The sequence below is a fragment of the Petaurus breviceps genome, unplaced genomic scaffold (assembly GCF_028583685.1).
Source record: "Petaurus breviceps papuanus isolate PSGF00001 unplaced genomic scaffold, PetGlider_PUasm1.0 207, whole genome shotgun sequence".
In the NCBI taxonomy this organism is placed as follows: Eukaryota; Metazoa; Chordata; class Mammalia; order Diprotodontia; family Petauridae; genus Petaurus; species Petaurus breviceps.
Window position 1 is genome coordinate 15548737 of NW_027185850.1, and position 15944 is coordinate 15564680.

Here is a 15944-nt window from a genome sequence, read left to right on the forward strand (position 1 = left end):
CTCTCCCTCCCTCCCTCCTTCTCTCTCTCTCTGTCTCTCTCTCTCTCTGTCTCTCTCTTCCCCCCTCCTTCCCTCCCCCCCACAAGAAACAACAGCAAATGCTTTTGCAAGGGAGTGTTTAGTCTATTTGTGAGAAATGCCTGCCTCTCCCTCTCCTTCTCTTCTTTCCAAGTCTCTCTGACAACAGAGGATTGTGGGCAGGTCCTCGTTTCCCTTCTTCAGAGAAAGCCATGAGACAGAATTGGGGGCAGGGGGCTTCTCTTCTATCTAACGAGAAAGCTTTAGCTGAGCATGCAAAACCTTGCTTTTTACAATTGATGGGTTAAACCAGAGCTGGAAAGGACTTCAGCCGCGTAATGACCCTTCGGGTTACATGGGCTGCCTCATTTTACAGGTGAACCATAAACAAGCATGGGTTCCAGTGCCAGGCATTGTGCTGTGTACTGGCCACACAGACAACAACAAGCACAAAATGAAACAATTCCTACTTGAAAGGAAACTGAGGCCCAGAGATATTAAGGTCATACAGGTCTTCTGACTATATCTGTTCCACTGTCCTGGGAGATCAGCAAGTTACAGAATTACAGAACATTAGAGTTGGCAAAGACCTCAGACTCCATCTAGTCTAACCTGTACCTGAACATGGATTCTCTTGACAATATTCCTCATGAGAAATTTCAGTTTTCCCTTAAAGATGTTTACTGAAGTCTTAATCTCCTCTATTCACAGATGAGGAAACTGAGTCCTGGACCCAACACATTCTGCTAGAACCTATTGCGCCTAGATGGAATTGTTAGGAGTTTTCTCTGGCTTTGCTCTAAAACTAACCCTATGCCCTCATATGAGCGATGATTAAACAGGGGCTCTGACCCACTGCCGCCCAAGGAAGCTCATCTCACTTATGAATAACTCCAGCTTTTAAAAGATTGGAGGAAAGGCTTGTTTGTTTTCCCTGAAATCAAGTCTAATTGATTTATTGAAATCTCTACCCATTGACTCTTAATATTCCCTTCAGAGATAAAAAGAACAATTATCTTATGCTACCTATGTGACCTTAAGCAAGTAAAATAATTTGCCTGGAACTGAGATTCCCCAGCTATAAAATGATTGTATTGAACCAGACAGTCCTTCCCTCAAAGAACTTACAATCTAATGAAAGAAACAAAATGATTCAGAACAACTCTCTTAACCTCTAAAGGCCTCAATTTTCTCTATCAAATGAGATTATAATCTTCCCTATGCCACTGGGTTATTGTGAGGGTCAGATGAGCTAGTGAATGTAAAGTGCTTTACAAACCATAAAAAGCTGTATAAAATCAGTTTATTGGTCTGTCAGCTAGAATTTGGTAAGCCCCTACTATGTGCTGAGCTCTGGTAAGCCCCTATTATGTGCCAACCTCTGGGCTAAGCTCTGGTAAGTACCTACTATGTGCCAAGAGCTGGGCTAAGCTCTGGTAAGCCCCTACTATGCGCCAAGCTCTGAGCTAAAATCTGGGGATGATTAGGGTTAGCAGAGAAAAGAAAAAGATAGTCCCTGCCCTCAAGTCTAAAGGAGCAGACCATAAACTGGAGAAAATCAGCAGAAGGAAGGTACTAGAATTAAGGGGGACAGGGACATTATGTATTATTTTAAATCCCTTCTTCTGTAAGGCCACCTTCAGTATACTCTGAATCTATGTTCTATATAGCAATTTATGCACATGTTGTCTCCCCTATTAAAATAGGAACTCCTTGAGGGCAGAGGCTATTTTTTTTTTTACCAAGTCTTGAGGTAAAGAAAAAACCTCCTACCATCAGACGTGTTCTGGAAGGGAATTAAGCCTGGGGACTTAAGAGGTTACCCAGAGGACCTCAGCAACCAGACAGGCCCACCTACACCAGACACAAATAATAACATACCCAATAAATGGTCTCGCCAAACCAACTTCTCACTCAAATGCTCCCTCATTAGAAGTTTCCAATCAGAAACTCAGAAGCCACTTTTGAGGAATCCTGAAAATTCCTTCTCAGATAGGGCTTGTACCAAATGACCTCTAAGGATGCCCTCTGGAAGAAGGTGGCATTTGACCTTGATTTGGCTTCTGCCAGAGGCCTCTACTCACCCTCCCCACTGGGATTACACTGACCCTTTCCCTCTGAGGTTACCTTCCATGTAAATATAAATATAGATACATAATATATGCATGTATATGTGTATATATATGTACATATATTGATATGTACCATAAATCATTCTAGGTGTGTATGTATACACACACATAAGTAGATACATTGTATATATATGCAATAAGTAGATATATTCAATATATACACATCTATAACTATACATACTGATACATTGTATATATATATATATATTTATAGATACATGTATATAGATATAAACATATCCATGTATATGTGCATATAAATACATATCCATCTTACATATATGTATGTATAAGTGTATATGCATGTGTCTACACGTGCATGAGTATATATGTATATCTTGTAAATAACTAGTTCTATGCCAATTGCCTTCTCTGTTAGAGTTATTATTAGAACAGGCACTGCTTCTCCCTTTCTTTATATATCCTTAACACTTAGCAGAGTGCCTGGGATAGATAGCAGGTACTTATAGGGCAGCCGGATAGCACAGTGATACAGTGTCAGGTTTTGAGTCAGGAAGACTTCCTGAGCCCAAATCCGGCCTCAGACACTTACTAGCTGTGTGACCCTGGGCAAGTCACTTAATCCTCTTTGCCTCGGTTTCCTCATCTATAAAACAAGTTGGAAAAGGAAATGGCAAACCACTCTAATATCTTTACCAAAAAACACCAAAGGAGGACATGAAGAATTGGATATGATAGAAACGACTGACCAACAGCTTAGGAAATACTTGTTGACTGATTTCCAGAGATATAAGAAAGGTCAGCTTTTACCAGTTTTAGGTCAAGGCTTTCGAGCCAGGAGGGGCCCAAGAAGTCACCTCTGGTTTCAGTGGTTCTGAGCTAAGGCCTCCACTTTACAGGGGAGGAATTGTAAGCTCCCAGAGGCCAGAGACTGTTTTCCTTTTTTTCTTGTATCCTCAGTGCCTAGCATTTAGTAAAGCCTTACATGTGTATTACCTACCTGCCTGCCTGCCTGCCCAAGCAGGGAGCCCTAGACAGTTCTGAGCAGAGGAGCAGCCCCTGATGGGCATGTGGGGCTGAGCAGTGCCCTGGGGCTTCCCCAAAATGTCAGCTGGAGTCTGTCAGCCCCAGCAAAGGAACGCCACCATACAACATAAGCATTCACAACTGACAGTTCACACCAGCCTCCATTTTTGCCACTGGCAACATTAATTTTTAACTTTTTTTCCCACTTACCCTTTTGTGAAGAATCGGTTTACAGTTGAGGATGGCACATCCTTGTGAACAAGTTGCTCATCACATTATAAAGTTGGGAAGTCCCCCCCATTTTTTCCACCCAAAATCTGCCTCTCTGTAACATCCTCCCAACTGCTTGCCCCTGGGGCCAGGCTGAACAAGTCCAAGCCTTCTTCCACGTATCAGCTTTTCGAATATTTGAAGACAATTATCATGTTCCCTGTAGTATTCTCCTCTCTGGGCTAACCCTTCCAAGTTCCTCCAGTCCATCTCAAAGGACATGGTTTCATAGAGTCATGGGATTCCGAACTGGAAGGCATCTTATATCCCATCTTTCCCCAGCCCCTCATTTTTACAAAAGAGGAAACTGAAGCCAAGAGGAGAGCAATGTCACATAGGTATAAGTCTTATAGTGGCAATTTTAACTCAGTATAGTGGAGTATAGTGGAGTACCTTCCTTCTGCTGATTTTCTCAGTTTATGGGCTCCCCCTTTAGACTTGAGGGCAGGGACTGTCTTTTTCTTTTCTCTGCTAACCCTAAGTATAATGGAGATTTTAACTCAGAACCAACTACCTCAAATCTGACTTTCTCCATTACATAGTAATGTCTTTCCTTAGAGCAGGAATTCTTGACCTTTTTGTGTAGCCCAGACCCCTTTGGTTAAATGTAAGTATCTTTCTTTCTTGGGATGATGATTTTAAATACATTAAATAACGTACATAGCATTACAAAGGTATATTGAAATAATTGTCAACTTTTTTTAATGGAAGTTCTGAAGGTTAATAAGGTCTGGTTGAATACACCGGTCCTCCATACTATGGGCTCTAATGGAAGACTCAGCGCCTATATTCAACAGCTCATTTCAAGGGCTGGAATCTCTACAGAACTATCTTTCTAATTTCGGGATATGTCATTTAGTCAATAAACATTTTCTAAGCACACAAAGAAAAGCAAAAAGACCAACCATCCTCTCAAAGATTCACATTCTAAAGTCAGAATATAAGAAAGACACAGATAGGTCACAGATGGGCCTACCAGGGGGCAACAGGCATGGTCTAGGGCACTGTGAAAACTTTCCTTCTCCTGAAGGGCTTGAGGACAAGTACAGGGGAAAGAACAAAGGACCTAAATCTGAACCCCAGCTCTGTCTCTACTTGTGTCAGTCAATTAAAGAAATATTAAGCACCTACTACTTGCCAAGAACTGTGCTAAGTGCCAAGGATACAAAAAGAGGCAAAAATTCCATGCACTCACGAGCAATGTACAGGATAAATAGGAAATAAGAAAGGGGAGGCCCGTGGATTAAGAGGAGTTGGGGAAGACTTCCTGAAGAAGAAGGCATTTGGGGCGAGTGACTTCCTCTCTGGACCTCAGTTTCTCTATACATAAATGAGAGAGGTAGGTAGCCTAGGAGGCTATAAAGTCATTTCCAGCTTCAGGTCTCTGATCCTATGACTGGATGCTTGTAGGGGGCATGCACATATCATTGGAAGAGGATGCCCAGAGCAAGCCTTCTATTGCCAAGGGCAGGCCAGGGGGGCACAATGTGGGCTGTGCTTGAAGTTACCTGAGCACTGAGGTAGGGGGAGAGACCTGGAAGATGGAAGGAATCACACACCAGGAGTGTACTGTGAGGGTGCCACTCAATGTGGGCACCTGGGGCCCAAGGCTAACTGACCACTGTTCACTCATTAGGACGTGTGCTAAACGCTCCATTGGTATTCTCCTTCTTTGGACTACATTAGTCTAAATCAGGTCAATCTCAGTAAATCAATGTTCAGAGACCAGACTTCAGACTTGCCCATTTCCAGAACCACTTTTTGTGACTCCCCAAGAAAACCTCTACTGAGACTGAGCTAAAGACAGAATGGTGCCTTTCCCTGTTGAATTTAATTTCAAAATCCCTCACCAGAACCATTCATATCCAGTAGGAGTTGGCAGACATCAGCCTGCAGAACTGAGGATTTGAAACGTGGCCTCCCTGGCTTTGAGAAACATCCACTTCTCCCAGTTCCTGCTGGCTGGGTGGCCCATTCTTCTGCCAAGGAACCTTAGGATTGTCTGGACTGCTATCTTATTGTCATAAAACTGTTTGCTTTTTGTTGGTAGAAACAGAAGGAAGACGAGGAACCGCCCCCTGCAAACCCTGCTCCTGAGACAAGGGCCCCCAAAGAAAGCAAAGCCAGCAGGAAGATCCGACCAGCCTCACAGCCACATCTGAGCCAACTCCAAAATGAGGAGGCCCAGCGTGAGACATGGATGGAGCGCTTCCGAAAGCTAGAAAACGCCCTGCACTTGTGTGACGTGAACAATACAGGTGAAAAACTATGCTTGAAACAAGTGTCCCCCTTGCTGGCAGTCAGGGCCCCTGATGGTATCAGGCAGGCTCAGGAAAGGGAAAAAGACTGGTTATCAATTGTCATGTTATTTGGTTACAGTTTGGTTACAAGATGATTCATGATTACTTCATAATTACAAATTATAATTGGTTTATAATATTTACCATTTATATAGCACTTTAATGCTTGCAGAGCTTTGCATATATGTTACTTCCACTGATCCTCACAATAGCCCTGGGAGGGAGGTATTATTATTCTACCCATTTTAGAGATGAGGAGAGTGAGTGAGATGAAGTGACTTTCTCAGGGTCACATAGCTAGGAAGTATCTGAGGCAGGATTTGCACTCAACTCAGGTCTTTCTGACTTCAAATCTAGTACCAGACCCAGGTAACCCTGGCTGCTTCCCTTTATTCAAATGTAAGAGTGTTTAAAAAAAAAACTAAACTCTTATTCAAATGCAAGAGAGGATTCCTGTAAATTAAATCACATTCCAATAAATGCCATTACAATAGGAAATTATATTGAACTGCAGTTCAAGATTCCCAAGTTCTAGTTGAGGATTAGGCATTGGAAGGTTTATTTCATACAACCAGCCATATTGTGGAAAACAGAAAGTTACAGCTGCAAGGGACCAGTAGAATATAGAATGGACGGCCAAGCTGGAGGGGACCCTTGGGAACGACAATGTCACAGCCCTTCAGAGGCTCCAGAACAGTGTCTCAGAGTGTTAGGTCTGGGATGGACTTTACAATACCATATTAGAACATAGGATATGGAAGGCCTAAGCTGGGGGACCTTCAGACATGGAATGTTAGAACATACAGTTTGGGAGCGAGAGGTAACCTTAGAATATAGGACATAGAATGTGAGAGATAAAAGGGACCTTCAAATATAGAATGTTAGCACATAAAACATAGAGTGTTAGAGCTGGAAAAGACCTTCTAACATGGACTGTTAGAACACAGAATGTTAGAGTTAGCTGGGGCATTAGAACATGAAATGTTCAAGCTGGAAGGGACCTGAGAACGTAATATTTTAGAATTTAAAGCATAAAATTATCATGTTTCAAGGGATCTAGAATTTAGAACATAGAATAGTAGAACGGGAAAGGACCTTAGAGCTAGTTAGGACCAAATCCATTTTACACATAAGAAAACAGGCCAGAGAGGTGAAGGGTTTGTTTGTTTTTTTTTTCTGGGGGGGGCAGGTAAGGCAATAGGGTTTAAGTGACTGACCCTATACACAGACAGTGTCTCAAGTGTCTGAGGATGGATTTGAACTCAAGTTCTCCTGACTCCAGGACTGGTGCTCTATTCACTGTGCCATCTAACTGCCTCTGAGGTAAAGGCACTTGTGCAGAATATAAGAAATAATTATTAAGCATCAGCGTTGTGAAAAGTACTGTACTGGGTTATGTTATGGGAATAAGCAAACCACCAAAGTGATTCTTGCCATCCAGAACCCTATGGTTCTGGACATTCTGGAGGCTGCCTGGTGCACGGTCATAGATGTAAATATCTAATGCAGGATTCAAACCCTGATCTTCCTGTCTCCAAATCCAATGCCCCATTTACTACTTCACCCTGCTAAGGAGGCTGGGTAGGCTGAGCTGAGGAAGACATTGAGTGGAGTTTTGCACATACCAGATTTGAGGCCCTGGTGGGACATTTCAGGGAAATGTCCAAAAGGCAGTTCCTGATGTGAACTAAAACTCAGGGAAGAGACTAGAAAATATAATGACCCCAGGAGTCATCTGCCTGGAGGTGATAATGGAACTCCTCAGAGTAGAAAAGATAACACTCAAGAGACAATCTTTCCAGAATTCAAGCCCAGGTCAGCCCAGGAACCTAAGACTTGAATCTAGAAAGAGATATCTACTCCAACCTCTTCATTTAATAGATGAAGAAACTGAAAACCACACAAATAAAATGACTTGTCCAAGGTCACACAGACAGCAAGAGACAGAGAGGGGATTTCAGCCTGGGGCTCAGCCTTCATGCCCTGCATTTTTTCTACTGTGCCACATTGCCTCCCACAGAAGAGATTTTTATGGGGGCTAGAAGTGTGTTTGAGAATAATGGTAAAGGTACACATTTACGTATAAAGTGCTTTATATATGTTGGACCTCACATGCAGGGCGAAGCTGGTGTTGTCACTGGGAAGAATTAAGGAGACTGAGACTCTGAGAGGGGATGTGACCCACCAAGGTCACCTAACTGATAAATATTTGAATCAAGATTGAGACCCAATTCTTTGTGACTCAGAGACCAGTACTCGGTCTTTTTCCTTACTGCCTCACTAGTGCTCATGCTTGGGGAGGGGGAGGGAAAGATGAAGAGAACAGACAAATGAACCAGTCCGAGAGATGAAGGAGTGTTCTAAAGTGGTCAGAGGAGAACACGGAGAGATATCAAGGGCAGTATTAGTGTACAGAACATGGGTGCCCAGGAAGCATTGAGTGCTCTAGAAAGGTCAAGGATGAGTCCTGAGAAGAGGTCATTGGATTCAGCAATTCCACTGTCATGGCTGACCTTTGAGAGAGTGGTTTCAGTTGAATAGTGAGGTCAGAAGCCAGATTGCCAGGGCTAGAGAATAGTGTGCTTGGGGAGATCTTTGAGGCTTAGCTAGTGTGTCTCCCTTTAGTTCCAGCCCCCAATAAACATTTGTAAAGACTCTGGGTCAGACATAAAAAAATAGGGTAGGCTCACATTCCTTTCCAAGTTTCACTGTCCACTTTGATAGGTTTCTGGGGTGATTTAGGTCAGGGAAATATTATAGATATCATGCATATCAGGATTTCAGCAAGGTATTTTGTTCAGCATCTCAGCATATCTTTATGGATCACCCTTCTTGAGCCTTAGGAGACTCTGATACTTTGTGACTCCCCCATACATGCATGCATACATGCATACATATATACACACATACATATTTAAATGTAGGAATACACATGCATTTGTATATGTATACATATATAAATCTATATAATATATACACATTGTATATATGTATACACATGCATAGATTTATATGTACATATAAAATATATATATATATATAGAAAGTACATGTACATTTATTTCAGTATATGAATATATATATACAAGAAATATACCTATATTTAATTTAATAATATATGTATAACTCTAGATGGAAACACTAAAAAAAAAAAAAAAACCTAAATTCAATTACGGATGAGGGCCACAGCCTCAGTCACTGATCTATTTCTCTCCAGGCTTGGGCCCCATTTTTGTGGAGTTTCTAAAGAAGTAATTTCTCTATGGAGTTTTATTGACCTTGGTAGATGATGGATGTAAATAAATTAAAAGGGCAGATTTGAAATGCTTTCCCCATGACCTCTTCATTATTTATGTCTGTTTTCCCCGTTTCCATGAAATGTGGAGAGTTGCTACAGCCAAAGAATAGGTCAGAAAGAGATGGGAATGTCTGAGGCAATTTTTAATGAAAAATGAGGATTGACCGAGGTCAGCATGTTGGCTGACTCACTGGCCACAAACTCTTAGGAAGCAACCACGGCCTCATAGCAGAAGGAGGACCTATGCTACAGAATCACAGAATGGCTACAGAACTTTGAACACAGAACATGGAAGCAGGGATGGACTTGGACTGATGTTCTAAGGAAGGACCTTAGAACTGATATCAAAGTTCAGAAGGACCTTAGAAAGGTTGATCGAGAAGAGATGTTAGAACACAAAGTATTAAAACTGGAAAGGACCTTGGAATATAGAATATCACTGGTGTAAGGGACCCAGAGACATATAATGTCAGAACTGGGAAGAACTTTAGAGCATAAAAAATTAGTTATAGAAAGACATTGGGAATTAAAGTGGAGCAGAGAAGGACCTTGGAACATAAAAATCTTAGAACCTCGAGCTAGAAGGAACATTAGAAAATGGAATATTCGAATAAGAATGTATGTGACCTTGAGTGTAGAACATCAGAGCCAGAAGAAACCTTAGAACAGAGAATTTCAGAGGTAGGAGGAACTTTAGAGCATAGAATATTAGAGCTGGGGAGGACCTTAGGACATAAGATGTCGGTGCTGGAAGGGACCCTAGAACTTATTATCTTATAGCACTGAGCTGGAAAAGACTTTACAGTGTTTGAGTCAGAAGGGTCCTTAAAACCTAGAATGTTAGAGCTTGGAGGGACCTTAGGATTTATGCCATTGAAGCTAGAAGAGACCTAGGGCTCATTGAGCCCAATGACCTTATTTTTATAAATGAGGAAGGGAAGTCATATGGCAAAGGTCATGCAGTTAGTGAATGTGGAGGTAAGGTGAATGTCCTATCTCTAGCTCCAAGGCCCCTGCCACTACACCAGATTCTTGTATTTCTCCCTCTAGCAAATAGCTATGCTTTCTGAGGTTCAAGAAAAGGTCGAGGACATGCCTGAGCGGCACTGAAGGCTGCTCACTGCATAAATGTTTATTTGGCACCCCTGTGTACAAGCACATTAAAGCCATCCCTGTGATGAACACACACAGTGCACGAAGAGTCCCTTTGACTGATGTGAATGATTACCTTGACAAACTGAAGAAAGGGCAGACAGATTGTTCTTTCCTTTGAGGGGGTGGTGGGTTTGTTGCCATGGCTGGCTCTCTGAAGGATACATGACAAGTCCTCCCAGATTCTTGCTGGTGTTAGTGTGTGTTTTCATTGGGAGAGTGGGGGAAGGACAGCAGCAGAAGATGGACTTTACCACACGATGAGAGACTGAAGAATTGTGGTGAGCAGCTGTTTGGGGAGTCCACTCATAACATGATAGATTGGAATGGGCACACATTTCAGCTGATGGCATTTTTAGTTTGACATCAGGATGAATTTCCTAGCAGTAAAGTTTGGAAACTCTTTAAATCATAGAACACAGAATGGCACAGCTGTAAGGGAGCTCAGAATGTAGACTATTAGAGCACAGACTGTGAGAGCTGGAAGGGCTCATCAGACAGAAGATGCCCAAGGTGGTGTGTGCATGAGAAGGTAAAATGTGGAAGCTGAAGGGACCTTAGGAGATTGAACATCAGAATGCAGAACTTAAGTGCTTAATTCAAAAGCCCAGAACAAAGAATGTGAGGGCTGGAAAGGTCCTAAGGATATCGAGTGTCAAAGCTTGGAGAGACCTTGGAAGAAAAACTGTCAGCATTGGAAGGGACCTTGTAGCATAGAATGTTAGTAGAAAAGACTTTAGAACATGGAATGTCAGAGCTGGGAGGGGCCTTAGAACAGAACAAGAAGGAAAATGAGTGCTTAAAATGTTAGAGCAGAGAATGTCTGAGGTGGTAGGTACAGCTAAGCAAAGTAATAAAACAGAAATCTGGAAGGAAATTGGATTATAGAAGCCTAGAATATAGAAAGAAACCTTAGAATGGAGAACGTCAGAACTGGTGGGGGGCCCTTGGAACCCTGAAAGTTCAAATGAAAAGATAGATTCTTGGAACATCAAACATAGAACATTAGAGGAGCCTGAGTCTAAGAGATGGGAAGTAATTTACAAAGAGATGAGCCTGTAGCAGGGCCAGGTCTGAAGATAATGGCCAATACTCACAGTTGGGCAGTGCATTAGCTAGGGCATTGGCTTGACTATGAGAAAGACTCATTAAGTTTGAATTTTGCCTGAGCTACTCATTGCATTTCCTTGCACAGGTCACCCAGCCTCGCTCAGCCTCAGTTTCCAGAAGACCCCTAGAGCTTCCTTCCACCCCAAAATCTATGATCTCATAACCTGGGTTTGAATCTTGCCATTTACTACATTGGAAAAGTCTTGGGGCCTCAATTTGTTCATCTATAAAATAAAAATAGTAACAACACTTATCTTAATGTGTTGGTGGGAGGATCAAATAAAGCAACATGTGCCAAGCACTTTGCAAACTTTAAAGTGTTAATTAAATTTGTTTATATTATTCTAGAGATTGATGGGAGCAGAGGCCAGGGAATACAAACCCCATGTTTTGAGTATACGAATAGACAGAATACAAATGGATTCATTTATGGTTCTATGTTAAAAACCTTCTTCTGTCCTGAACGTTCCACGGGGGGATGGAGAAGGGAGAAAGAATAATAAGACCTAGGCCTTATTTGCCCATAATCCCAGCATTTCACAACCAGAAGGGCCATTAGGAACCTGAGTCCAACCCTCAACCAAACAAGTATCCACCCTACCATTTATCCATGGAGTAGTTGGGTCCTCAGGAAGCTTACCATTGAGGAGGGGAGATAAGAATGCAAAATACAACATGGAGTGGAGCTATGGGAGACCAGAAGGGTGAAGGAGGAATAAAAGGAGTCTAGTCCTGTAGGACTATTTGGACATTGTGCCCAGGGTGAGAGAAAACTCGGATTCAATTACTTGTATATGCCCTTGGGGAAATGGACCTCAGTTTTCTCATAAGTGGGGAAAAAAAAGCATTGGACTGAAATCTTAAGAGTCTCATCCTGCTCGAGCACTCTATGAATCAGTGACTTTTGGCAATGAGGGTTGGAATCAGGCAGCCTTTGGTGCACACCCCACCCTTCTCTAGAACTGACTTCAGAAAGTTTTCATGACTACACAGAGTATGGCCTTGAACTTGGCCTAGATTTCAGCTGTTGGTTGCACTCAGCCAATGGCATGATCATGGAGGTCCTTGTAGGAGAGCCCTCATGAGGCAAGGTGCCCACATCTCAGCGTTGGCTTTTGGCAGGGCCACGGGCTCTTCACAAGCACGTACTGTGACTCCTCTTCTGAAATCCCATTCAATTGAAATACTTATTCAACTGTTCCTATGTGTAAGATGTTACGAAGAGGTTAACCTTGAAAATCAATGTCTTTTCTCCCTTCCTCTCTTTCTCCATCTCTATTTAATTCGGTCTTTCTCTTTCCTTCATTCTTTCTCTCTTTATATTTCTCCTCTCTTCTGTCTCTACTTTTGTATCTCCATCTCTATATTTCTTTGTTTTTGTCTCTTCTTTGTCCTGTTCTCTGTATCGCCTTCATTCTCTCCCTTTGTGTATTTCTCTGTCTGTCTCTATCTTTTCCTCTCTCCTTTTCTCTCTTTCTGTCTCTGTCTCTCTGCCCTCTCTCTCCTTCCCTAATTTTCTCCTTCTGCCTTCTGTGTGTCTTCCTTTTTCCTCCTCTTCCTCCTTCTTCCTTCTCTCTCTCTCCTCTCTCTGTCTCTTTCCTCTCTGTCTCTTTCTCTCCGTCTCTCTCTCTGTCCCTCTCTTTCTCTCTCTGTCTCTGTCTGTGTGGTGTGTCTCTCTCTGTGTGTGACTCTGTTTCTCGGTCTCTCCCTGTGTCTCTGCTCTCTATGTCTCTGTCTCTCTCTGTCTCTCCCCTCCCTGACCCCCAAAAACAGGAGTGCTGGAAAAGGAGCGAGCCAAGCGCCTCATGCACAACTACAATCTCATTTATAACCTCGCCCTCAGTCCTCTGAAAATCGATCAGGCGGTCCGGAGGTTCCGGCGAGGAGAGAACCTTCTCTTGGAGCCGGCGCTGCGGTACCTGAAGGAGCTGTGAGAAGTGCCTCACTGGTGCTAACGGGTGTTTGCTGTGTCTCCCCTCTTCTACCCAGGGACACGTTTTTCTCAGTCTGAGCAAGGGAGAGATGAAGCGTTCCCAGGGAGGAGCGGCCGGCGTAGGCACCCTGGGCGTACCTCTTACGGCCTTCGTGTCTTGGACCGACCCCCTTTTACCCAATGACATGAAAGCGGGGCAGCTTTATTTGGTTTGGGTGAGAATCTGATGAGGACTGTCACCAACCAGTCTGCTGTTTCCTCACTGTGTGACCCTTAACCTCTCCCTTAACCTCTGGACCTCAGTTTCCTCCTCTATAAATGGTGGGAGTGGAGGGGAGGGGGAGCAGGGGGACGGGATGTAGACTAGGCAATCTCTTAAGTTGTCTTCCAGCTGTTATTCAAGTAAACTGTTCTAAATTCTGATATTCTAGGATCCAACATTCCCTGTTTTAAGGCTCTAATGTTCTCTTTTCTAAGATCCCTCCCAGTTCTAACATTTCTGTTTTCAGGTCTCTCCCAGCTCTAACATTCTTTGTTCTGTGTTGTGAAGATCCGTATTCAAACAGCCCATCTCTAACATTGTGTGTCTAAAAGTCTCTTTTCCCTCTAACATTCTATGCTCAGCGTCCTATTATCCTAATTTCTAATGTCCTGTGCAGTGCTGACATGCTGTGTTACAAGATTGTATATTCTGTATCCCAACATTTTAAGGTTCTTTCTGGTTCTGACAGTCTGTGATTCTGTAGGAGACTGGATGTGATTTTCCAGAACCACAAAAAGTACCTGACTCACAACAGAGGCTTAATAAATGCTCATTGGCTGATGGATTTATCCTAAGTTCCAGCTCTAACAGACAGTGTTCTGTCTTCTAGCATTCTTCATTCTGAGGCCCATTTCTGCTCTAACATTCCATGTTTTCTTTTTTTCTGTGAACTATCCTGCTCCTGGCATTTATAGATGTATGACTCTGGGCAAGTTATTAAACCTCTCTAAGGATCAATGTCTTCATTTGTAAAATGACCACAATAGCATCTGTAGTAACCTACATCCCAGGGCTGTTGGGAGGCACCAACGGATAGTGGCTGGAAATACTTGGTAAGATTTGAAAACCCTAGAGCTATGCCCACCAAGATCAGGATGGGGGTGAGGGGGCAGATGAAGGAGATCTCTTGTTCTGTTCTAAGTTCACTTGAGCTCTCACGCACCATGATTTAAGGAGGTTTATCAGGGTGCCTGCCCACTGGAGCAATCTCTAGGGCTCAGCTGAGATCCCATTCATACAACATATCTGATTACCTGTGACATTCACATGTCATGAGTATAAACCAAATTATTTTACAGAATTCATAGTATCTACATTGAGAGAGAGAGAGAGAATTACTTTAGAGAGCTCAGCCTATAGAAGAGGGGCCACTTCCATCAGAAAATTATACTCTCTGAGCCAGGCAATTCTTGAGAAGCCATCTAATCCAACCCAACTCCCCAGCCCAAGACTCTAACTCCATCAAGCTTGTGGAAAGATAAGTGTGCCTTAGATCAACAAATAAGTATAATTTTACTGGAGAATTAGGGGATTCAATGTATATATACCCACCTTCTAATGCTGCCACAGATGTTTCCTAGTTGGATGGCCCTGGTCATCCCTGAATCTATGTTTCCTCATCTGTAAAATGGGAATAACAATAGCCTATACCTACTGACTGGGTTGTGGCAAAGCTTAAATGAGATAATTTAAGAGAAGTATTTTGTGAGCATTAAAGCAAATAGGAGGTATAAATCCCTCCCAGTAAAGGAAGTGTTGCCTAGTATTTGCCACCTTGTTGGAAGAGTAGCTGAAGCAAGGGAGACTGAAGGAGTTCACCCAAGGATGCAAAGAACTAATCTCATGCCAACATATTAAGCATGTTAAGCACCATACTGCACCATCCCCCACAACCCCCAAACCTAGGTAGTGCTTGCTATATCCACTGTCTCTGTAGCCTTGAGTTCTGAGTACACTGAAAGGGATTTGGAGGCTCATAGGATTTAGAAATGGAGGGGGTGTGAAGACTATCTAATCGAAACCCCTCGTTTTATAGCTGAGGATACTGAAGCTCAAGGAGGGTAAAACTTTCAGAGCTGAGAATGCAAGGCATCTTCCTGTTTACCACACCACCCAGCTAGAAGAAAAAAAAGTTAGCTCTATGTCTTGACCAACTCCCAAGTTGCCAACTCCATTGGGCAAAGCTTCTAGGAGCAAGACATTTAAGGTCAAACAGCTCCAATGAGTGGTGAAATCCTGTTCTCTGTTACTATGAAGTAAGAAGGAGACAATATGCAGATGTTGACCATCTTCCCATTTCTCCCTACCATCTTGCCATTAATTCTATCATTCATTCACTCAATCATTCAGCAAACATTTTTAAACACATTCTTTTATGAGATGCTATTATCTACTAAAGTAAATGAGTCTGAATTCAGAGAGCCCGGGATCAAATCTGACGCTTACTACCTGGATTGGACGAGTCACTTTATCTCCATGGGTCTCAGTGTTCTCACCTTTAAAATGTTTTTGCTGGCTAGCTTCTGAGGGTCTTTCCAACCGTAATTATATTTCTGATGAATTTTATGAGTTACTCAGCATGTCTTCAAATATTATTGATTTTACTTTGAATAGATTGTAGTGAGCATCCTAACATTAGTTTAAATTAGAAAAAAAAATAAAATTTGGAAATTCTACTTCAATACTAAGAAGAAATGGTCTG

The 15944-nt window shown here is 42.5% G+C and overlaps 1 protein-coding gene across 1 annotated transcript in view; it reads left to right on the forward strand.

Moving 5' to 3' along the window:
- The window catches only part of LOC138164800 (uncharacterized protein C1orf87-like), a 62403-nt gene extending 49014 nt beyond the window's left edge, over positions 1-13389 (forward strand). The window contains exons 10-11 of the mRNA XM_069092741.1: positions 5458-5665; positions 13041-13389. Of these exons, the coding sequence (XP_068948842.1) occupies positions 5458-5665; positions 13041-13201 (369 nt within the window). The 3' untranslated portion in view covers positions 13202-13389. The remainder of the gene's footprint in view (positions 1-5457; positions 5666-13040) is intronic.
- Positions 13390-15944: the final 2555 nt, after the last annotated feature.